Here is a 25,184-nt window from a genome sequence, read left to right on the forward strand (position 1 = left end):
GTTAGAACTTTCCGTGAAAAAAAAAAAAAAAAAAAAAAAGATTTATCCATCTAAGTGAATGAGTTTGCCCTTATGAATATCCGTGGAAACATAAACGGTATAACCTGTCAGGCAAAATGGGAGATACCATAATGAGAAGAGGTGCTCTGCTCTCCTGTTGAGAATGCCACCATGCCAGCCGTACAAAAAGACATCGGAATGACAGGACACACAGAATGGAGCAGGTAAAACATAGAAAGGAGACAACCTGACTTCAAAACAACAGCAGCAAGGAATGGTTAACACTCTTTGGAATAACACTACATAGTCCTTCCTTCTCTTTGGACTGGAAACTTCTTATTTTCCATGAGAAACTCTGTTCTGTGGGTTTTTAGGGAAAGAGAGGTTAAGTAAGCCCCACTGTGATACCACGAAATAGTATATATCCCTTTGTCTGTCTTCTGGCTGCCTGCTGGCTTCATTCCCCACACAAATTCTCATGCTGATGGGAGACGATTCCTTCCCATTTCCATTAGTTTCCAAATTTTTCTAGTTTCCAAACTGTAGAGTCTCTGCTTAGTTAATTTTTCTGCATATACAATGACTGAATTGAATTATATGGATTTGGTTTTGTTGGGTGAGTTTGACTCCCTACAATTTGGTTTAGATTTTGAAACCCATAGCATCATCCAATAAACGCTAGGAGGTATCACCCATTTCTCTCTGAAATACTCACACCAGAGACATTTTAAGGGACACTCATGCAATCTGCACCTCCTGTAATTATTCTTACATGATTCACAACTTAGGAAACAGAATAAACTTCAACTTTTGAGTGTTTCCTTGGTATGTCTTTAAACCTAAAGTATTTGTCATTAAATAATTTAGACTCTGTGTATCACAACTTCTGAACGTTAAAATAATTACAAATAATTAGCGTCCCCTAAACCAGTGCTTCTCCACTAGGGGCGATGTTGGCATCCAGAGGACAATGTCTGGAGATATTTTTGGTCGCCATGACCCGGGGAGGAGTGCTCTTGGCATCTTGTGGCTGGAGACCAGGGCTGTTGCCAAACATTCTACAATGCACAAGACAGCTGTCTACAGCAAGAATTATCCAGCCCCAAATGTCAGCAGCACTGGGGGTGAGAAACACAGTTTCCTACTGAGTAATCAGAATCTATACCGGTTCCTACTTCCTCCAGAAAAGTGGAAAAAAGAAAAAAAAAAAGGAAAGGAAGTGAATATTCTGAATTTTCCCAGGCCACGGGAGGATACAGACTACACTGAAGCTTCGTGAATGTGGTAGGAAAAAAATGTGGGTTTGCAGCTTTAAAAGATTCCATGCACACTGGCCTTAGCCTCAGCTGTTCAAAATGCCAAAAGAGAAAGTACTTTGTTTGTGGACAAGTACTGGCTGTTGGCTTGACAATCTGTTTTGTCTAAGATAAAGAATGAGCTCCTTCTAGAGATGCTGCCGGTCTTTATCCTCACAGACACTCGACGCCCACGCCAAGGGAAGAACCAGCTTCATTTTTAATAATGAAATGCATTTCCCCTAACCATTCTCATTTTTTACATAATTAATTATAACTCCTCATTGTTAGCACTCCAGAGCCTCATTAATATCAGCCTAATTACTCTCTTGGTATCAATTATCATTTCTGATGTTTGTCAAAAAGCACTGAAGATTGAAGCTGTCCGTGCTGAAGAGAAGCCCAGAAGTATGTATCAACTATAAACAGTGCGACTCAGAGTGTGTCCCTTTGAAAAAAAAGGCCACTCCATCACGCATCTCATTAGAGAGCCATTTGCTGCATTGGAGATTTGCTACTAAATTGCCCCCAGTGGCAAAGTATTCCTCTTAGAAATGGTCCCTGGGCAGCAAGCCAGCCACATAGGATGCACCTAGCAGGTTCTATTACCTCTGCAATTTGCTATCCTATAATATCATCAGGACAAAACCATTCCCTTAAGCTCTCAGTACTACCTGACTCTGTATGATCGCATTAATTTTGCCGCATGTCGAAAGCTGATGCGTACCAGCGTGCAGCACTCCAAACCCGGGGGGACAGCTCCTGTGCTTTAGGCAGAACTCGACCTCCAGGTAGCGCCCTTCCTCACACTCGCACACCCGGTTGTGGGTGCGATTGCACTCCTGCTTGATGTACTGGAGCTCCTTGCACACCGGGGTGCAGTACAGACACTCGTCGCTGGTGTGCCAGCGGTCTGTGTAGTAGTGGTTAGGACAAGGGGCACACACGGTCTTCCGCCTTGCCGTGCAGTGCTGTTTTAGGGAGGTGCCAGGAGGACATTTGTCACACATCAGCTGACGAGAGGTCTCTGGGTCATAATGAAGGTACTTCGGAGGAAAGGTTTCCTGGGTGGTCCATTTGATGGAGATGTCCAGGAACTAGGAGAGATGGAAATGGGGAACACGTTAGCATGGAGATAGGGTGGCTCTTCTGTGCAAAAGTGTTGTTCGACTCAAAAAATCCTTTACTAACTGAAGCCCCATTACCTTCCTGCCTACAGGGTTGCATCACAGAAATGAAGTCCAGAAGCCCTAATTCTTGCATCTAGCAGCTTAATGGGGTGGGTGGCAACACACATCATATTAAGTAAACCCAGGCTCAAGGATGACAGGACACTTTATCTCCCTGGATTTCAGGATTATGTCTAGATTAATGAGTGGGATGAATTAGTGGTTCTCAGAAGCTATACCAGAATCTCCTAGACTCCCTGATCGAAATGCAGACCTTTACCCATTCCGATTCCACAGGTGTGGAGCTGGGATTTGGGATTTAAAAAAACAAAAACAAAAACAAAAAAAACTCCTGCAGTGACTCCAACGCGTGAATCCATACTCAATAACTATTGTTTCGTTTATCCGCTTCACAAATACCGAGTCCTAATTATGTGCCAAGATCTGTGCTGGGCAATTAGAACGCAGCAGGAAGTAACATAGGCAAGAAACCCTGTTCTGGGGTAGTGGTGGGTAAGAGAATAAATTACAAATTACAGAGAAATTCCATGTTGGAAGGTAAGTGTCGTACAAAAAAAAAAAAAAAAAAAAAAAAAAAAAAGGCAAGACAAAGAGATTGGAAACACGGGAGGAGACTAACAACATTTCAATGGGGACATCCCCCGTAGCTCTATTTAGGACTAGATGATATCTCTTTCACTTTTTCCATTCTAAGAGCTGGTGTAGATCTTAAGAGTTGGTGATGTGTGAAGATGCATCATGATTACATCAACAGTCATCCTGGCCATTCATTCATTCATTCATTCAGCCATGCAGCAGCTGGGCACCGAATGCCTACCAGGAGTGCACCAGGAATATGCTGGTGAGTGAGATGTGTGCCCTGTCCTCATGGAGCCTGCAATTCACGTAAAGATGCCTAGAATTTTAAGACGGATATTTCTTCCAGAACATCATATGGCCCAGTCTTGACTCTTAAAAGGTAAATGATGCAAGAGTCTTGACTCTTATAGATCCAAGAAAATTAAAGGACCACCTCTTTTCACATTGATTGAGAAAAACCTCAGGGAACAGGCAGGGTTACCGAAGTTTCTATACTTCTAGGATAGAACTCTCTAGAATAGAATTTCCTATTTCGTGGGTGAGGGAGCATCTTGGGAGAGTACCTCCCATGGGGTGCTCCATCTAGTATTCTAGATCTTCAAGGGAACACGGAATTCATTCCTCACACTAATTACAGAAATCACACGCTCAGAAGAAACAGTGTTGTTTGGGTGTAGGGTGTGGTTTATTTGGTTTTTATTGTTTGTTTATGGTACAGGGAACAACATTGACTATTTTCAGGTTATGGGGAGTGCCAGACCAAACACAATAATTTTTTCCAAACTTCTCTTCTTTTTTTTTTTTTTTTTTAAAGATTTTATTTATTTATTTGACAGACAGAGATCACAAGTAGGTGGAGAGGCAGGCAGAGAGAGAGGAGGAAGCAGGCTGAGCAGAGAGCCTGATGCGGGGCTCGATCCCAGGACCCTGGGATCATGACCTGAGCCGAAGGCAGAGGCTTTAACCCACTGAGCCACCCAGGTGCCCCCCAAACTTCTCTTCTTTATGGAACACAGGAAATCTCACAAAGCCCCTTGACCTGCAAAAAGCATGAGGAGCTAGGGGAAACAGCACTCTCTTTTGAATTCAGAGTGACAATGGTAAAGAATGGCCCTTTTCATAAACATTTTCATCTAATTAATAATGCATTCACTTCTTACTGGAACACAGCAAGTGTCAAGCCTGACCAGACCTAATATGAGCTGATACCAGAAGAAAAGAACAAAATATCTCACTTCAGACCATGGATCTTGAAACCAAGAGTCCTGTGAGGTAAAGGACTCCTAAGCAACAAAAAGAATACAACACAAAATCAGGGCTGCCCCGGGGGGTCTTCTCAAGACACCCTCATGACCTGAGGGTTTCTAGGGAAAATATGTTCTTGAATTTCCCTGGGGCTTTCTATTGACTCAAAGTTCATCGACATTTGGAGAAAGAAGAAATAAACCAGTAGTGGCTGGAAGCTGGTTTGCTCTGAATCTTTCAGAAGTATGAAGTCTATCCATTCAACACACATTTGGTGAGCACCCACTGTGTACCAGGCATTGTAGAAGGAACTTGGCGTATAGTGGGACACAGAACAACGATGGTTGTTGCCTTCACAGTCTGGCAAGGGGTAGATAGTAAAGAAGTGAAGAAATAAATAATTTCATGGGAGCCTGGGTGGCTCAGTTAGTTAAGCGACTGCTTTTGGTTCAGGTCATGATCCTGGAGTCCTAGGATCAAGTCCTGCATCAAGCTCCCTGCTTGGTGGAGAGTCTATTTCTCCCTCTGACCCTCCCCCCTCATACTCTATCTCTCTCATTCTCTCTCAAATAAACAAAATCTTTGGGGAAAAGAAAAAAGAAGTAATTACAAGGAGCAATCAATGTTTTGAAGGAAACTGAGCAAGACAGAAAAGATTATGCTACCTTCCTCAAAGCCCCTTGTGTGGATTTGACTTAAAAATTTCTAAAATCTTCAATGCTAGGGAAGGAAGTTTTCCCAATGCAACTTGCAGACACATGGAAGCAAGGAGGAATGCTTTCTTCTCTTGCTGTTCACCTTTATTTCCTGAAAGATCATTTTCAAAGGTTATGTCACTTTCAAGAGCCTTGACTCTGAGGTGCAAAGGGTTGCCTTTGTCCTCTGTGCTACTGCTGAGTGAGTCCCATCTTGGTAGGACTAGAAATCCTAAGACTTCCTCCAGCCGGACTCCCTATCTGTCCCCCCTTCCCGTTTCAACATGGCTCCGTTGTACTCCTCAACTGACTCTTTCCTCCCCTTACCAAGAAGTGGTGAGAATAGGATGGGAACCACCCACCCCCACCCCAGATGGTGCTTGTGTTCCTCACTGGAGTGAGCCACACAAATTGAAGATCTGACCAAGAACGCTGATGCAATTTATATTTTTTGAGGCAACTGGACATGACACTGTTGGTTTCCAGAAACCATGCTTTGGAAATTCGTTGCCATTTCTTCAAAATACAGGGAAGTTGAGGTGAAAGGTATCCACAGAGAAATAAAAAAGGTTGACTTAAGGATTAGAGAGCAATTATATTAGTGAAGGTAATTTCTCCAAGGCCACCACATGGGATTTTCATATATATTTTTTAAATAATCAGAAAGCCTTGAGGAACTGCAAAATAACTTGTTTTTAGCAACTTCTATTGGGCCTCTGTGTTTTATTTGAAAATTTTCCACTTTGGTAAAAAGACAGGACTGTGTGGCCAAAACTGGATGGTGAGGTCTCAGTTTTTGGTTAGCCCCAATTCCCACACAGAATTTCTGGGACCAGTTACTGGACAGAGGATGGGCAAGATCAATAGAGCTGTTCATCTCAGTCCCGTCTTTCACTTTCTTCAGCATTTCCTGGAAAAGCAATGGAAAAGATGCCACAGAAGGGCGCATCACCTTAACATTGACTCCATCTCCCTTGTCAGCTGATAGTGTTTAAAATCCACAAGAGTCCAAAAATGAATTTCTGTGTAAAAGGCATAACCACTGATGGCCATCAGCGAAAGCTGGGGCACATATGCAGGTGTGTCTGCGGAAGCTTGAAGTGTTTTCTGTAGAAGGGGCCCCTCTGTTTGGGGTGTTTTATGTTTGGCTTTTAGAGAATAATTAAATGGGATTTTTCCTCTTTATTTTTTTTTTTAAGATTTTACATATTTATTTGACAGACAGAGATCACAAGGAGGCAGAGAGGCAGGCAGAGAGAGAGAGAAGGAAGCAGGCTCCCTGCCGAGCAAAGAGCCCGATGTGGGGCTCGATCCCAGGACCCTGGGATCATGACCTGAGCCGAAGGCAGAGGCTTTAACCCACTGAGCCATCCAGGCACCCCATCCCTCTTTATTTTTTCTCTCTTCCTCCTCCCATTCCCTATGTGTCCATCCGTTGGTGTAGACGGCTTGTGCTTGAGGACATCTGGGAGTCCTCCCGTCTAGTGCTTCCCAACCCTCGTTTTCCTGAAGCCCCAGTGTACTTTTCCTTGAAAGGACACTTTAAGCACCATCTATGATGGCTTTGTCTTTCTCCTTCTATTTTTAAGAGTGGACAGTTGGTTAAAGAATTTTCTATTTCAACCCAACCATCTTTCCTCATTTATCAAATGTTAGTAGAGGATGGTGGTGAGTGGGTTGAATCAGTTGTTCTCTAAAGCTTTTTCTAGCTACCATTATAATATTCTGTGGTTTGGAGTGCCTGGGTGCCTTTAGGTCAGGTCATGATCCCAGGGTCCTGAAATGGAGACCCACATCGGGCACCCTGCTCAGCGGAGTGTCTGCTTCTCCCTCTGTTCCTCTCCCTGCTCCTGCTCTCTCTCTCTCTCTCTCTCTCTCTGACAAATACATAAATAAATAAATTCTTTAAAAAAATATTCTGTGGTTTGACAGCATCTGATTAGCTAATAGGCTTGGAAACAAATGTCTTGCTTTAACTCCCTTTCTACTTCTTGTTCCACTGTTTTATTTGTGAAACCACTTTGGAGCGGAGAGCAGAACCCTCTTTTCCAATCTCCACTTCTTACACTCACCCATGCCTTCTACTCCCTCTGTAGAACCAACACATGCCCCAGTGACCTGAATTCCCAGCTACCCCTCCTCCTCTGACACGCCATCTTGTATCTGCTTACCATAGAGTGGATCCTTCATGAAAAGTTGTGTGTTTGTTGCTGCATCTGTTCATGCTACTTGTATATATGTATCTGTATTTGCTATAGTTGTAACAATCCTTAGGTAATTCAGTTAAATATTATGTAAATGAATCAACATGGGTGTGAAAAAATTGTTATTCTTTTAGGAAAAAGCTTCGAGAATGGCTTGATAAAAATGAGCCACAAAGAAGCAAAAAATAAAAAATGTGCTATAGAATTTGGGGTCGCTGAGGCAACTATAAAAACAAAGTGGGATAAACATCTAGAATAATTAGTTTGTTTCATGAATGTTTTTAAGTGCCAAAACTGAAATGGGTGGGCCATACATTACAGAACAGGGTTTTGTGAGAAAGACAGCATAGGACTTCAGGTAGCAAACACAGATTCCAGGAAAAGCCTTGGCAAACTCTCAAAATAGAGGTGAATGAAAGTTTAGTTAAATGTTTTAGTTTATGATACATGTGTATGGTTTTTATTGTTAAATGTTTTAACTGATTTTCTTGTTAATCATTTAACTCTTAGATCCAAACATAAAAATTCGAATTAGAATTCTCAATATCTAAGTGGTAGAGTGGTATGGTCATGGTATGTGCAATTAAGAAAAAAGGACAATATGATGATGGAATTCTGTTTGTGTATTCCATTCTAACATATGTGCATCAAATCTCTACTCTGTGGTAGGCAGTAGAGTTAAAAATAACCTTTATAATATTTTGGTTTGTACTTACATTAGAATGTTTTATTATTATTATCATTAAGTTTCTACGAGCTATAAAAATGAGTCTTAGAATGAGTAAATAACTGTCCCAGGTCCCAGTCATTAGTGGAAACAGACTTCAAACCCAGAGCATGTGCCATATAATATTGTTTTTAGTCACATTCTTTAACATTTACCAAATACTCTCACTTATGCTGTAACCTTCATGGGTATTCTAGAAGTAAGACTTGATGTGCTTATTTTTCATTTAGGAGAGCATAGAGTTAGGAGATCACAAAAGATCAACCAAAGCCTTCCTGAACCAAAGCCTTCCTGAAGTCCAAATGAACTGACATTGACTTTTGTTCTTTCTATGAAGACTAGCATTTACTGGTCTAAAGCTACCACGGCAGAAATTTCTCAGATGATGATTTGACTAGAGCACTCTACTGGTGTAAGCTTCGTCCTAAAGGGCAAAAGAATACGCTTTTCTCTAACCAGTGTATTTTTGCATTACGCAATGCAGCCAATTCCATACTACTAGGCTTGCTCTCTGGTATACAGAACCACGAGTGACCCAGTGGGTTTCCGTTTATGGAAAATTCATTAAAAGGAGCCCATGCACAGCTTGAAATAACTACTTGGTTTGGGAGTTCCTTTTGTGATCTCTCGTCATGATCTTTGCCACAGAGAACTATTTGAGGACTATCCAGAGTTAGGTAAACTTCTGGTCAGTTTAGAAACCATGCCATTTTACAGTTCATCTTGGCCAAGAAGGAAGACATTCAGGATACGTATCATGGTGAATGTCCTAAATATCTCTTATAGTATAAACTATACATTTTATTTTTATTTTATTTTTTAATTTTAATTTTTTTAAATTTTATTTATTTATTTGACACAGAGAGAGAGAGAGAGAGATCACAAGTAGGCAGAGAGGCAGAGAGAGAGGGGGAAGCAGGCTCCCTGCTGAGCAGAGAACCTGATGAGGAGCTCCATCCCAGGACCCTGAGATCATGACTTGAGCCGAAGGCAGCGGCTTAACCCACTGAGCCACCCAGGCGCCCCTAAATCTCATTTTTTAAAAAAAACGTTTTCCTCTGAAGTTTAGTGTATTTGATTTTCTATAGTCTTATAGTGTAGTAGCCCATTCATTTTCTCCTCCATTCCTTAAATAATTCATTGATTCATTCAGCAAACACTTCCTGACACCATTACTATGCTCTAGAAATAGTGCTAAATGATGGAGTTGAACATTGATCTAAGACCCCAGCCTGATGTAAAAATCTCATAAATCACCGCAAAGCAACTGGAAGCAGAAGAGAGGAGAGAGAGGCCGAGAAAATACTTGGCAGAGAAACAGTCAGAAATTATGAGGCACTGAAGATAGTACTGGTGACAGAGGAGAGGAGGGGAGACTGCTAGAAGCATAAAAAGACAAAACTTAACCCCAGAACTTATAAACATACACAAGATAGGATGAAAAAAGAGGGAGTAAAAAAGGTAGGAAAACCACAGTGTTTTGGAAAGAATGCTAAATGGATAATTTAATAAAGTCTAGAGTATATAGCTTCGCCATTAGTTCAATGTTAATTAAGAAGAGCGCTTTTAGCTTGAACTTGCATTTAGACTATGAATACCAGGGTTCCAAACTCAGTTTGACCACCAGGTTTCATAACCTTGAGCTACTATCTTACCTCTAAAATGAGAATAATTGTTATTTGAACTATCCCTGTACAGTTGTTGTATTTCAAATGAATAAATGGAGACGGGCACCTGGGTGGCTCAGTGGGTTAAGCCTCTGCCTTCAGCTCAGGTCATGATCCCGGGTCCTGGGATGGAGCCCTGCATCGGCTCTCTGCTCAGCAAGGAGCCTGCTTCCCCCCCTCTCTCTGCCTGATGCTCTGCCTGCTTGTGATCTCTCTCTCTTTCAAATAAAGGGAGGGACACAGATAAATTTGGTAAAGAATAAACTTCCAGACAAATAGGAGGCATTATTACATGTACTAATTACATAGAAGGTGGGAAATGGGAAGTGTTTTGAACCAGACTTATTTCTGAAGACATTTTGACGTTTCTTGTTCAGTAGGAAGTAACACACTTATGATTGCCAGAAATTGACTATTTTCCCTATTCTGATTTCTTCTGTAATTCGTTTCACTATCGTCCCAACTGGTATCATCTTCTTGGTCTATATCAAATGTTTGCAAGGCAGTTTCATAGAGCTGCTTAGAGGGGCCAAAGAGAAAAGTATTTGTGTCCGTCCTCATATGCTTAACATGGTACCTTACGCATATCAAGTATTCAATATATCACATTTAATTTTATTAAACTCAACAGATACACTGAATGCCTACTATGTGTAATTAGGATTCCTGGGGATGATATATGCCCACAAACAAATATTCAACATGTAAATTTGCAAGAACAAGCACAAAATCTGAAATCTTCTCATCTGTAAAATGATACTGATGACAAGTTGCCTCAAGGAAAGAAATTTCCAAAGCATCTTTCATCTCACGTGGCATTTTGAGGTACTGTCCATTTGCACACAGCTTCCATTTTCAAGGCGAATGTAGAAACAAAACGGGTCGTTCATCTGAGAGGTTTATCTGCTGCGGCAAGCTCCCCACCTAAGGCTCTCCCACTGCTTAATAATTTTCACAATAGCCAGTTGTTTGGTGGAGGATTAGGTCTCTATGTCAGAAGCAGGAGCAAATGAATTAAACCTGTTCATCTATACAGAACTGATTTGCTGTCAACAGCTAATGCGAGGAAAACGGGAAAAGAAACCCAAGGAATTACGATTTATGAGATGAGTCGCTGAGCCACGTTCTACACTATTTGGCTTCCCTGGGGGCTGAAGAACTGTCTCAGGTAAACTTCAACTTGAAATGCAATTTTTTGTTGCCGTCAGAGGTTTCCTTTGGCTGTTTGAAGCCTTTTAAGTTAGTGAGCAGTACCTTGTTTATATATGGAATCATCCAAAATTATCTGGACAGATTCACTGATGATGTCTTTGGTGTTTTGGAGTTGTTTTACAGACAGCTGACTTTGACAGATGAACAAATGGAAAAAAAAGAAAAAAATCTCTGAGGAAAACGAACTAGCAATACACGTAAACTTAAAAACTTTCCAAGAAAGTTAAATAGAAAGCTCACATGCTTGGGCCCCCGGCTTAATATCTTAATAGTTCTTCTCTTGCATTTCTGCTAATCACCAGATTTCAGATTGACCATTAATTCTGAAAAGTTCAACTCAACAGCAGAGCTGGTGGCAATTTTCTCTATAATTATGTCCGTTCAGTTCCACCAAATGAGCATAATTTCCAGGTGTTCCAGCTATGGTCCCCGCGTTTGGGGCTCAGAATTGGCAAGACATTTTAGTATGTTGATAATTTTGAACATCAGTATTTTAAATTCCTTTTTATTTCTACAGTGCTTTTCTTCGAAAGTACTACATTACTCACATCATTTCATTCATCTTTTTGGGTTGTTAATGATCTGGATTGAGGTCCAATCAACATATGGTTAAGGGCAGCTGGTGAGAAAAAGTTAGGACTGAGAAGCTGTAGTGATTGGAACAGAAATTACAAATAGAAATGGAACAAAACAGGGGCACCTGGGTGGCTCAGTGGGTTAAAGCCTCTGCCTTCGGCTCAGGTCATGATCTCAGGGTCCTGGGATCGAGCCCCTCATCGGGCTCTCTGCTCAGCAGGGAGCCTGTTTCCTCCTCTCTCTCTGCCTGCCTCTCTGCCTGCTTGTCATCTCTCTCTGTCAAGTAAATAAATAAATAAAATCTTAAAAAAAAAAAAAGAAATGGAACAAAACAGAGTGTGAGTTAAACATGGAGGGATTCACCGTGTGCCTCCAACATGGGAAATTCCAGAAGCTCCGGGTGTAGGGGAGTAATAATAGCTTAGTGCCTTAGAGTATGATCTCCCAGGCTCTATTCTAAGCCCTTCCTTCACATGCTAATATCCATCCCCTCCGCCAACATCTGATGAGATAGGCTGTTCCCTCTTTTATAGATGAAGAAATAGTCTCAGAGAAGGTCAGTGATAGGTCAAAGGTCACTGTGCTAGCATACATGTGAGCTGGGATTCCATCTAATCCTGTCCAAATCTAAGCCAAGATTTATATAATAAATATATATATAACAAGATATAACAAGATATGCTTGTGTCTGGGAACCTGCAGCCTTATGAAGGAGCTAGGCACATAAATAACCAACTGAAGACAATATAAAATTCAATAAGATCTATCTTTTACCTATCCATCTCATCTGTGTACCCATCTTATCTGTCTTTTACCCTCCATTCCTTCCTTATCTATCAACTATCATCCGTCCCACCATCAATCTATCCTGATGAGTAAATTCTTCTCCCTCCCTTGTCCTGGAGTACAGTGGTTCACACAGGCCCTCCGGACGATGGTTCCCTGAAACTGAGTGGTACTTCAGAAGCAGGAGCTTCTGGGGAACGCACCCTCTTGAACATGCTCTCCTTCCTTTTCTGCCTTACTCTGCTTTCACTCACTCCTCCTTCCCTAGGACTGCACTTTCCAGGAAGGGACTAACACGTGTGTTTGCCTCATGCTGTGTTTCCTAAGGCATCTAGGCTTTGAACTCATGCCCAGTGAGGAGGCCAAGGCACTTAATTTCAAAAGAAAACGACATGATGCTCTCACTGAAGCCAAAGGAGGAACTGCAAAAGGATGAAAAAATACATTAGATTCACTTTGCCCAAAGATTTGACCCTCGCGAGCCCCATCTGGGGTTCTCTTAACCTCAGACAAGACAAGATCTCTCAGTTTGAAGGCACCCACAGAGGCAGGGCTCCAGCTGAAGGATATTTTGTTTCCCACTGGCCTCCGTTACTAGATGGAAGTGCCTTTAGGACAAAAAAAAACTCAGCTGGGTTACCCTTCTCCTCTCGGAACCTCAGTTTCTCCTGTAAAATAAGACCAATCTCCACATCATAGCATTTTTTATGGAAATAAAGTGAAATATTGTGTCTTCCACATACTACACATATCCTAAGAATCCTTAGTTTCTTCCTATTTTGTGATTTCCTTCTTTAGCTCATCTTCAATGTGTAGATGTTGTCCTGATGAAAGATGGCAGTGGCCCTCTATGAAGGAGGGTCAGTTGAAAGCAGTGACGAGAAAACACACGATCCCTGTTTCTTATTCTCACGTAATAGGGTGTCTGGTAAGTTAAGTACCTTTTGACCTTTCCATTTTTCAGCCCAGCTGAGCTTTTACATAATTTTAGTTCCCTGAATTTTGAATTTTCCAGCAACAGAAGAAAGAAGAGGTCCTTCCTCATGAGCACTTCTAACAGTATCTTTGATGTGGGAGTTTCAACTAATAGTTCAACTGATCATCTAATAGTTTCAACTAGTAATCTAAAATCATAGATCAAGCACTGTGATTAAATGCTCCTGCCTCTCAATGATCTAATATTCCTGGGGTCTGGGTACTGAGTGAATTGGGACTGGCTGGCTTTTATGCTGTGCTAATAAACAACTTCAAAATCTCAGTGATTTAAAAATAACAAAGGTGGGCGCCTGGGTGGCTCAGTGGGTTAAAGCCTCGGCCTCCGGCTCAGGTCATGATCTCAGGGTCCTGGGATCAAGCCCTGCATCGGGCTCTCTCCTCAGCAGGGAGTCTGCTTCTTCCTCTCTTGCTGCCTGCCTCTCTGCCTACTTGTGATCTCTGTCTGTCAAATAAATAAAATCTTTAAAAAAATTTTAAAATAAAAAATAAAAATAAAAATACCAAAGGTTTATTTCTCACTCATGCTATATTCCTAGTGGGGCCTAATTAACATTGTCCTTGGTCCAGGACCTAGGATGATAACACAACTGATATCTAGAATGTGGCTGGTTTGCTGTGGAAGAGGAAAAGAGGGGGGAAAAAAAGTTGGGGGAGGGGGTCATATGCCCACAGTTCAGTGCTCTAATTTGGAGTGACATACCATTTTAACTCACAAGTCAATGGCCAGAGCTCTTTGTCCTCTCCCTACCCTCCACCGTCCCCCTTACCAGAAGACCATGTTTCTGGAAGGGGGGATGGAGAATGATCTACAAGTAGCCCTTGGAGCGACATTCTTGCTCAATAAACATTACTCATACTTTCTTATGGACCTTTGAGCACAATCCAGTCAATTTTCTTTTCTTTTCACTCAATATTAAAAGAAGGGACAGAGGGCACCCAACTGGCTCAGTAGGTAAGCACATGAAACTCTTGATCTTGGGGTTGTGGGTTTGAGCCCCATGTTGGGTGTAGAGATAACTGAAAAATGAAATCTTTAAAAAAAAAAAAAAGAAAGAAAAGCAAGCAAGAAGGAAAAAGAAATAAGAAAAGAAAAGATAGAAAACAAAGTGTGGGAGCAGAGATTTCTGTCTACCAGCCTGGTGTGGTACTCAAGGGAAGTATTTAACCCATTACCAAGCTTATTCTGCCCTACGGTTTGACATCTATTCCAAAAAGCCACGTGCAGCTGTCAAGTACTTCCTGGTGAAGATAAATACAAAGAAAATTCTGCAATGAGTTTAGGGAGATTGCTAGCAACCAAAATTATACCTCTTTACTAAGTCCTGAGGGAATGTCTTGGACCTGACTTCTAACTAAAGGTAATATGGAAAATGCACACATTAAAGACTTCTACGCATACTAGCTAAAGACAAGAAGGGCTTATTTCCAAATGAGAAAATGTTTTATGGTTTAAAAGAATAATCTGTGATCTTAAAACAAATAAGTCTTACTACTTAAAAGTAGAAGACATTTCAAAAGCTGCCTCCCCTGGGATCTCACTGACTGAAACGGAATTTCTTATACCTGAAACCAGGGGTGGGGGCAGAAGAAACTGACAAGTGCAGCAGAGTAGATTGTTAAGAAATAGTCTTTTAAGATAATTTTTTTCATAGATAAATAAGTCCTTTTGATTTTTGCATGTTTGGAGTATTAAATCGTATACCGTCGATTTGTTACTATTATTTTTTAATGACAAAAGCTCGAAACTAAAGCAGACCTCCCACATATCACCTGGTCCAATACCCCTATTTTATTTATTTATTTTTATGATTGTGATTTTTTATTCAAGCATAATTATCACCCAGTGTATTAATTAGTTTCAGGTGTCCAATATAAGGATTCAATAATTTTTTGACATGGGTAAAGTTAAGACCCACAGTGCTGGTGTCACCAACCGGACCTCAGACTAAGACAGAATGTTGCCTCCAGCCACCACAGCGATCTCACCATCACTGTGTCCAGCTGAATTTCTAAATCACATTTTTGTTGTTGTTGTTGGTGGTGGTGGTAGTGCAAATTGATGGTGGGGGCATCTTTTTAAAGAATAGGTTCCTGATATCCGTATTTTCAAAGAAATAAAAGAAATCACTTCTTTGAACATGAAAGCAACATTACATGGGAAGGAAATTAAGGTTTTTGAGTCATAGGCCAGGAAAGAAAATTGAATTTACCAAAGGCAGTCAGGAGGTTTAGATGAATTACTGCCTTGTTTTAAATCTAAATCCATCTTGACACCCATTCTCCTATTTTATAGTTGATTATTTAAGAAGTTCTTACAGAAAATGCTTCCAAGGGACAGACTAAATTGAAGTGAATATCCTAAGGCTATTTTTATTTTTAGAGAAGTTGTCCCAACAAAATTAAACAATGTCTTCACATTATTAAGACATAATTTTAGAGGGGCAAATTTTTAAAAAATCCAAATAAGAAAGTCATAAATCAAGGCCATTAGGAGCACATCACTTTTTTTTTTTTTTTTTTTAGCAAGGCTTTAGGAAAGCTATTTCATTTTCTCCTGCATTGCCTATCCATTATGGTCTGGCTGCTTTAGGTGTTTCCCAGAAATTGGGGTGAAAATGACCTACACAGGCCATACCTGGGAAGTTATGTCACCTTGAGTTCGGAGGAACCATTGTGGTGTGTCTGCAGATGGTTCTGGCCTTCAGGACCTTAATTTAGAGAAGCCCAGGTAACTGTGAGGGGGTGTGGGGGCACACAGCTTCATACCTAATGTCTTGTAACACTATTCTTATCCCTCACAACTGTCTAAAACAATCCTTTTTTTAGACTTTCTATGCTAGTCACCCCAAAATATTCTGTGGCAGTGAGTTCCAAAAACTAATTACATGTCACATAAAAATGATGTCCTTGTATCTATTTCAAGTTGGCCATACCTCCGTCTTTCTTCTTACACAGATAGTTTACAGATGTTGCTAGGAGTTCCGATTCACTAGTTCCTGCTCTTGTGGGTTGCTCAGTTTTATTTTGATTTTTGTTTTCTTTTCTAAACACGCCTGCTATTACTGTTCATATTTGCATTTTGTTTACTGAACTTTCACTATCACAAATGCGCCCTGGGCATTTGCATCTCTTGCCCTGTGCAATCCATCACCCTTCCCTAGGGCTTTAAAAACCCGCTGTACGCTGACCTGACATTTTTTTATCTTGAGCCCAGACTTCTCCTACACTCCTGCCATTTTGAATCCAAATATCTACTTGACTTCTCCATTGGCACATTTTACAAACACATAAGACTGATCAAACCAAACATGTATACTGGATGCCCAGAGCAACCTGATGGGGAGGTCAGGAAGTGGGTTCAACTGAGCTTAGGCTGCCCCTCCATGGGTCACTATATGAATCTAGTTCATTTCTGCTGCTCACTTAAGAATGGGTCTTCATGAAGGTATGGATATGAACCATCATAGTAGAAATGTGCAAAGGAATATCTAAAATATTGGTCAGGTGGATAGGGTATCACATCTGTATTTTGAAAGAGATCAAAGGCAACATTAGAATGTTAACTCTCTGGCAGTAAGGAAACTGTCGGTAGATGATGGAACACGCTACCAGATCTCACTATGGCTCCTCTGACTTCGCAAACACACCTTTAGTGTCAGGCACCGTGGAGACCTGGGAGCCACAAATGTGAAGAAAATGGAAATCTGTGTTTGCAAAGAGCTTGTACTGTGTTTCCCACAAAGTGGTGGTGCTATCCCCTACAAGTTCTAGAAAAATCTGTGGAGGATTTCTGTTATCACCGTGACTGCTAAACATCCTGGGCCATCAAGAAGAATCTCGTGTCCCACCCACGTCAAGATGTTCTATTCACACACACACAACACACACACACACACACACACACACACACACACACACAAATCTATTTATCATTATCCTGGCCTAGATTCAGATTCCGTTTTATATATACACAAAGTGGTTTTTGCATGATTTCTATATATACTGAACTTTCTAGGAATTTTACAACATGAACTTGGATAGAAGGTTGTATTTTGCTTTGTTTAAAACTCTGGCGGGGTTTGTTCACCATTTCAGAAAAGCGCCGCATGAAAGCCAACATTGATCATGGTTTTGAACCCCAGCAGATCGCATGGGCTCCGACCTTTGTTCCTAGCAGTGTGTTCACGGCAATTTCACATAAAGACGCTAACATATCATGGCTTCATGATGTCTCCAGCGAAGTTTTATTTTATTTTTAGCTACTTTCCTTCTATTTGTTCTTTATAGTGTAGTTATGCTGGTATAGTGACTTTAAAAATTATGTACATAAGTAAAATATAGGTACTCTAAATTTCGTTTCAGAGGAGCAAGAGAGTTGTTACAAAGGATTTATTTTCAGAGTGCGTGGAAGAAGGGATATGATTGAGAATTACTGCCCTACAGGGCAAGACCTACAAATACACCGGTAACTGACATTTTGGCTTCATGGCAGCAACACGAGGGGCATCCAGGCATCCTCAGTCAAAGCCTTGAATAAGGCAAATATAAATTTTTATAAAATTACTCTTTCTCTGCCCTCTATTTCCCAGTCCTCTTTTTTCGGCGGGCTACAAAGAAGAAACTCCAGCTAAAGAAAATGCTACTGGTTAATGAGATGCTGAAAGGAATAATGCTTTTCATGGAAAGTTTTCAGCATAGGGAACATACCGGCAGGAGGGCTGAGGGTTCCACGGGGCAAAACCCAGCAGGCAAGTTAGTGGAAAGTAAGGCAAGAAGAGGTGAGTGTGTGTTTAGTGCCCCTCTAATAGACGCTGCCACAGCTCTCCTTCTAGAACTAAGTGGATAAAACATCTGGCACAGATGCTTTCTTTCCCCTAGCCAGGGGGAACTGGACAACTGTGGTTTAAGCCTAGAAGTAAAATTAAAGATCAGATTCAAATTAGGGCACTGTGCTGAAGGTTGCTAGGGGCAGGGATCAGGACTATTTGGGACTGAATATATGTCAGATTCCCCTACAAACTCCAAAGTGATCGTTCTCTTAAAATAAGTCAAGAAGCCAACAAGTAAAAGCGAGACAAAAACTCTCAATCACTGGGCGAGAGGAAGGAAACCGAAATAAACAACAAAACAACAGAACCAACCAGAAAAGGCATTATCCTAATGGACAGGGGGATCAAGCTGTCAAAATCCCCTTCTTGCCCTCAAACCCCTTTATTCCCACACTCCGTCCAAGTCTTGTCACCATGACATGGATCAGCTTCGAGAAGGCCAGCAGATGGTTTGGGCACAACACAATGGGAAGTTTCACCCACCAGTTAAAATCTAGACCCACGTGGGATGTTCCCAGAGTATTAGGTGGCCCCGAGCACCCACAAATGAAGGGGTCTGGGGACACAGTGACCTCACCTTGCACTGCAGGGCTCCCCTGGACATTTTAGTTAGCATTCCAAAGAGCCAGTGACTATGGCCTTAGTCTTGGTGACCACACCCCCGCATTCCTTGCCTCCTGGTATATCCTGTGTTCTCCCAGAAAAATCTAGAATTCTACTTTGCCACACCATTATACTTTCTTCCGTGCCTTAGGTTCGGGACACCTAGATTTTATCCCCAACAATGAAAACATTCTAGTCCTCCTTCAAGGTAATAAGTAGTGTAGCCTTCTCTCCCTCCTCGGAGGGTCATCAGCATTTCCTTTACAAAATTCCCTTGGGTCTAGATTTACCTACAGTGAGCTGATTGCATAATGCTAGAAGCTGCTGTTCATATGGAGCGGGATTGTATGTGGTGATATGGCAGGTGTGCCTAATGTTATCTTTGTTTTATGGAAGATAAAATGAAAACTCAAGAAAGATGTAACTTGGCCAAGGTCATGTGTCAAGTAGACGGTGCTGGTGGATTTGAATTTTGGTCCGACTGATAACCACTGCTCTGCGGCTTCCTTTGTAATGGCCACGAGGACAGAATCTTTTATATGCCCAAGTCACCAGCTCCTGCCCTTTTGTTACACTCATTAGACAGAGTTAATTGTCCATTATCTGCCTTCTCCATTAGGCTACAAGGCTCACGGGGGCAGGAGTGGTGTCCATCTTGTTTTCCACTTTCGCTCATGCCTAGCCGCATGCCTGCTACAGAGGACAATTTCCTGTGATGCTTCTACTCCTTACAACTGCACCGAGGGTGCTTACGAAAGGGCATCTGGACTCCTTGTGTCTAAGTACAAAGTATCCATCTCCAGTCATTTCTTAAATAAAGTCAATCTGAGCAACAGAAAGGAAAAGGAAAATCTTTCCTGTTGAAAGTATTTCCTAGTGAAGTTCAAAACACATAGAAAGTCTTCTCTTTTGATACTGGTGCATCATTTACAATTAGTTTTATCTCTACACATATCAAGCTCCCTAGATAGACTATATATCAAAACATACATTTACTTATTGCTTTGGAGCACTTATTATTAAATACATACATTATTTAGTGGGAATTCTGAAGCTTAAAAGTCATTGATAATATGTTTATTATCAATTAAGTCTTTAACAGAATACAAAGGCAAGGAAGAATAAAATGTTCCCATTTTCATAGCAGAATGATGTAAATGAACTAAACGCTAGAATGAGTAAATTAATTGTGGTACATCCATACAATGGAATACCATACAATGAAAATGAATGAACGATTGTAAATCCAACAGTTTAAAAAAATGATCTCATAAATGGAGCTTAAGTGAAAGCAGCCAGATATAGAAAAGTGATAAAGTCCATTTATATAAAGTCCAAAACAAACAAAGCTCATCTATGATGTTAGAAGTCAGAATATTGATTAGTCTGGTTATAGACATAATAGTGAGAAGAATGAGCCCAGGGAGATTCTGGGTGCTGGTCATGTATTTCTTGATCTGGCTGCTAGCTCACAGGTGTTCCCTTTGAGAAACTTAAATTAGGCACTTAGGAGTTGGGCAACTCTGTGTGTGTGTTATGTTTTAATAAAGGTTTACTTTTCAAAAAGTTCTCCAAGGTAACCATATTGGTGGAGCTATTTTATATATTTTATCTTACATTAGGTAGAGGTAGATAAGATTATACTTACTTGCGCACTCCTGTCCAACCTACATTTTCTTTAGTGACTTTGCTATTTATTTACTTAATTATGCTTGTGTATCCTGGGAACTACCTGGAAGATTTCCTAGCCTAGTACTCACTATTTGTGGGTCGGATGTTGAAACTCAAGCATTTACTCCAACGTGTTTGAAACACATATGGGGCTTAATGTCTCTCAAATGTCTGATTCCCATCTTAATGTATTGTATACTCTGGTGACATAAAGGAAATAAGTCATTAGCCATACAATAATCTACAAACAAATCTTATTAACTTCATTGGTCAAAATCTAAACTAAAAAAAAAGGTAAGCTAAGTCAAAGACTCCTTTCTTTCCAAACAGCACATTAAAAATACCTTGTAGCCCTCTTTAGTGCAAATCTTCAATTCTTGAAATCTATTTTAGAACATAACTAACATTAGTCCATCAATATCTTCCACATTATATTGAAGTTGGGAACTGGAAAGAAACCATTTTAATAATACAATTGCATTAGGATGCTAAATTATGCAGTTATGAAACCCGTGTACCTGTGTGTGTGTGTGCGCATGTGTATGATCTTTTCGCAGGTGCCAGTTACGCAAAATCTCCCGTTACATTTGCTTAAGTGGGGAAAGAGCCTAATGATGTATTCTCTCATGTTCACCGCATCCAAATTTTATTCTAGTTATAATAGTTCTAAGAGGACTGACAACTCCCAACTTAACTCTGCTTCTAAGAGCCTACTCTAAATAATCATGGTCATATCCAACCAAGCAAAGATGGTATGAACTCCTGGAGGGCGTCAGATCCTCTGCAAAGAGGAAAGTAAATGAAATGGGTACAAATCATGCAAACGAAAAGAGTTTAGAGCTCCTCTCGCCTTTCCATAAACCCAGCAGGAACTTTCCAGTGCAAAGAGCCACGCCGGGAGCGGCGCGACGGGCTCCGGAAGGAGGTCTCCGGTTCCAAGCTGCCCCCAGCTCTGTCCCGGGCCAGGGAGCGCGCCGAGCTCGGGCCCCGCGGGGCCGCGGCGGGCAGGCTCGCAGGCGCCCGCGTCCGGCCGGGCACTTACCACGAGCGCGCAGCACAGCAGCTGGTTCATTGCGGTCCCCGGGAAACCTCAGGCGCTGGGCGGCGGCGGCGGCTGGGCGAGCGCTCCGCGGCGTCTCCGCAGCCCGTGCACTCATCTCGTTATATATAGCGTCGGGCGACAGGAAGTTTCGGCTTGCTTTGATCATTCACTCTCTATCTGGACCAAACTTTACACCTTTCTTTTTTAGGAACTTGGGCGGGAGCGGCTGGGCTGGGGGGGGCGGTGCGCAGAGCCCGGGGGTTAACGCTTTCACAGCCGGGGTGGAAAGAACGGGAGAGGTGGGGGCTGGGGGGGTGGGGCGGGGATGTCTGTCCCTCCCAGGGGAAAAAGAAAAAAAGAAAAATAGAAGAAGCCACCGGGCTGCGGAACAAGGAGGCTACTGTCTGCGCGGCCCTGAGGTTTCCTGGCCGCTTCCCGCCAGCGGGCGGCCTCCTTGGCAGCCGCCACCGGCGGTGGGGGGGGGGCCGGGCGCACGCTGGGGAGCTGCGGTGCCGGCCTCCTCCGCCCTGCGCGGCCGCTGCAGCCAAGATCGGGGCGCAGCCGGGCGTGCGTCCCACACCCTTCGTACCCCCTCTCGGCTGACCCCTTGGCGGCGGCTTCTGAGAGCTCCAGTAACAAGGCCGCGCCTTTCTGCACCGCATTGTCGCAGCGCCCAGCGCCCGAATCTCCAAGGTTACAGAGCCCGTGCCCAAGGAACTTCTCTCACTTCTGTCTGGTTCTAGAGCCCCCCCCCCCCCCCCCCCCCCGCTCACTTCTTGTCTGGGATGGTGAGAGCCAGAGAGAAGCAGCCCAGGAAAAACTTCCTGCCTACGGGCTGTGGGGCTGTTACCCAAATCATCAAAGGGCCCTGGGGACCGACCGGAGGGCCTTCCACCCTGAACATACGGAATTACCTCTTCAAGGTCGTTCCTCTACCTCCGAGCAGTTGACAGGAGTTTGGGGCTTGCATAAAAGGGTCTTCACTCCCACAAGCTGCTTCTCTGAAAGCTGGACCTGGTCACTTCTGAAGGGTTCGTCCTGTCCTGGGAAGTCCTGCCATCACCCATTAGTTCTCGGGTTTTCTCACTCACTTCCCCATCAGGGCCCAGGGTTCAGTTGTGGCCAGAGTTCAAGGATGGAAGCAGAAGAGTTCCCCCCCACCCCCCACAGGTTTTGCCCACAGGGATCAGAGATCCACGGGGATCAGAGATCCATCCGCCCCTTCAAATGGACATGCTTCCACCAGAGGTTAAAAGGGGACCCAGAGAGGGAATAGAACGTATTCGGAGGAGAAGAATGTCAGCTCCTCTGCTCTGTGAATCACAAAACACAGAGCATCTTGTTAAGCCTTGCCTCCCCCAGGGACTGGAGCTTAACAGCATGATGGTTTCTTAAGTGAACTGCAAATGAATGAAGGCCAGCGAGTGGGGACCCCGCGGTGGGACTCCAGACCTGCCCTCCCACTTCTGAATTTCAGTTTTAACATCTACAGCCTGAGCTTCTAACACGGACTTACCATGGGACACGAGTCAATTCATATGTTAGTAGTAAGGCACTCTATCAATGACAGTAGTATGGTTTTTATTTAGGGGGATGTGTGTCTAAGATATTATTTGAAGGCAGTTTTCTTGAAACGTCACAGATTGCCAATATGCAGGAGCTGGAGCTTGGAGAAAACAGGCGCTGAGTCCTGCCATGTTCACCCCGGGGGAAATTCCATGTCTCTCTCTACGACTCAGTTCCCTCAAGGGGGAGAGAAAAATGATACCGATATTACAGAAATGCAAGAGGGAACAAATGAACGCATTTCACAAGGAGGACATAAATGAAGTTCATCAGTAGTGGTGAGCATTACATAAAGAAGCACATGGAGGATCACTTAGCAAAATGTCTGGCTTCTAGGAATTATTGACTAAATTGACTAGGAAGTATTGACTATGATTGTTCTAGAACTACCTAGATACTGGTCTTTGTAGCCAGACACCTAGCTTTGAAGCCCGCATCTACTACATCCCAGTTCTGTGACCTCAGGCAAGTTTCCTCTACTCATTTACATTTCTCTTTTGTTTCTTTATCTGTATAATGAGGATAAAAGTCACACCTCCCTCAGTGGATTATAAAGGTTGTTAATGAGGATTAAATTGAATAAAACATCTAAAACACTCAAAATAATGTCTAGCACAGAAAAAGTGCAACTTACCTGCTAGCTATTATTATTATTCTTTAAAAAAATTTTTTTTAAGATTTTATTTATTTATTTATTTATGTGACAGAGATCACAAGCAGGCAGAGAGGCAGGCAGAGAGGCTACTCGCCAAGCAGAGAGCCCCATGTGGGGCTCAGTCTCAGGACCCTGAGGTCAAGACCTGAACCCAAGGCATAGGCTTAACCCACGGAGCCACCCAGGTGCCCTTATTATTATTATTCTTATTTCAGGTTCTCATAGGGATGTTTATATAAACACAAGGTGAGTCAAGATTATAAACTCCCAAGGGCAGAAATCCTGTCTCTTTCTCTAGTATTCCTTGAAGCTTTTAGCCCAGTGTCTGGCTCTCTATAGCTATCGGGAGTTACTATGAATAATAATAATAATAATAATAGTGGTAGTGGTGGTTGGTGTGTGTATGTGTTGGGGGGGTGTAATTACCTGTAATCTTGACAAAAGCTGGGCACCATTTATTAACCACTGGACAGACGGGAAACGAATAAACACTGTGAGTTACTGGTCACTTCATTTGTTATTTTCCTGGGGCAACCTGGCTGATGCCCCCTGGGTCCTCCCATGTGACCCACCACGATGGGCAGCGGCCCCAGCACCCTCTGAAGCTTGAATTGGAATGGACCCAGGGATCTGGGACTGAACCCAAAGGGAGACATTCGAACACCAACTTCACAGACTACATTCATCTTCCTGTTATAGGTCTCATTGGCGGAGCCCACTGGTTAAATGGAGTGTTCCGTACATTTAACCTTCGGTTCCTGGTCACCAGATAATGTGTGATGCCGACTTTCTCAGAGACACCTCATCAGATGAGTCTCATCTTCTCTTGCTGGAACCCTTTCGACTTGGGCCCCACGTTGAACACGTTTTCACTCCCTGAGTTTCTGATCGTCCCTGCCCCCAGGTCTGCCCCTCCTAAGGCTGAGAAAAACAGGACCTGAATGGTGGGAGCTCCCACCAGGAAAGCACTTCCCCTCTTCAGCACGGCAGCAAAGCCCCTGGTACAGAAGGCCACTTTCATCATCGTGGTCATGGAAATGCCTGAAATTCGGGACAGGAATTGATTTAGGTCATTTGGGAGACGAGGCAGGCCCAGGGACTGTGAAATGACTGATCAAGTGTCTAGATTATCTTGCCCTGAAGTCCCCTCATCTGACAACTGGAAATACTAGCTCGGAGACTATGTAAATGAAAGGTTATTAACTTGAAGAACAAAAACATATTCCTATTATTTCGTTGTTATCGAAAGGAGAACTTTTCTGATTTCGTAAAAGAAAGAACTGCAGCTTGCTTATTGATTTTCTTTTCTTTTATTCATGGTTGCCAATTTCTTCACTAAGAAATGTGATTTTGACAATATCATTACTACAGACAACAAATATTTGACTTTTATGGTGTTATAGACTATGGGCAGGAGTGGGCATGTCCTTGTTTTACAACTGAGAACTACAGAAAGGCAAGGCAGGAGAGCGGAAGCACCTTCTGAGTAGGTCATCGGTGACGTAAGGGTTTGACAGTGTCGGAACAGAAGGAATTCCTTGAACTTCACTCTGCCAACTTCTTAGGGTGATAGATCTAAACACAGACGTGCTCGGAAAAGCCCTCTGAAACTAAAAATCACAGCGTAAATGCAAAAGTATTTGTAT

General features: G+C 42.4%; 1 protein-coding gene across 1 annotated transcript in view; it reads right to left on the reverse strand.

Moving 5' to 3' along the window:
• TNFRSF11B (TNF receptor superfamily member 11b) overlaps window positions 1-21,512 on the reverse strand; it is a 28,244-nt gene extending 6,732 nt beyond the window's left edge. The window contains exons 1-2 of the mRNA XM_004743482.3: window positions 21,318-21,512; window positions 2,023-2,392 (exon numbers count right to left, since the gene is read on the reverse strand). Coding sequence (XP_004743539.1) covers window positions 2,023-2,392; window positions 21,318-21,347 — 400 coding nt within the window. The 5' untranslated portion in view covers window positions 21,348-21,512. The remainder of the gene's footprint in view (window positions 1-2,022; window positions 2,393-21,317) is intronic.
• Window positions 21,513-25,184: the final 3,672 nt, after the last annotated feature.

This window comes from Mustela putorius, unplaced genomic scaffold (genome assembly GCF_011764305.1).
Source record: "Mustela putorius furo isolate JIRA1106 unplaced genomic scaffold, ASM1176430v1.1 tig00000228_pilon_pilon_pilon, whole genome shotgun sequence".
NCBI lineage: Eukaryota > Metazoa > Chordata > Mammalia > Carnivora > Mustelidae > Mustela > Mustela putorius.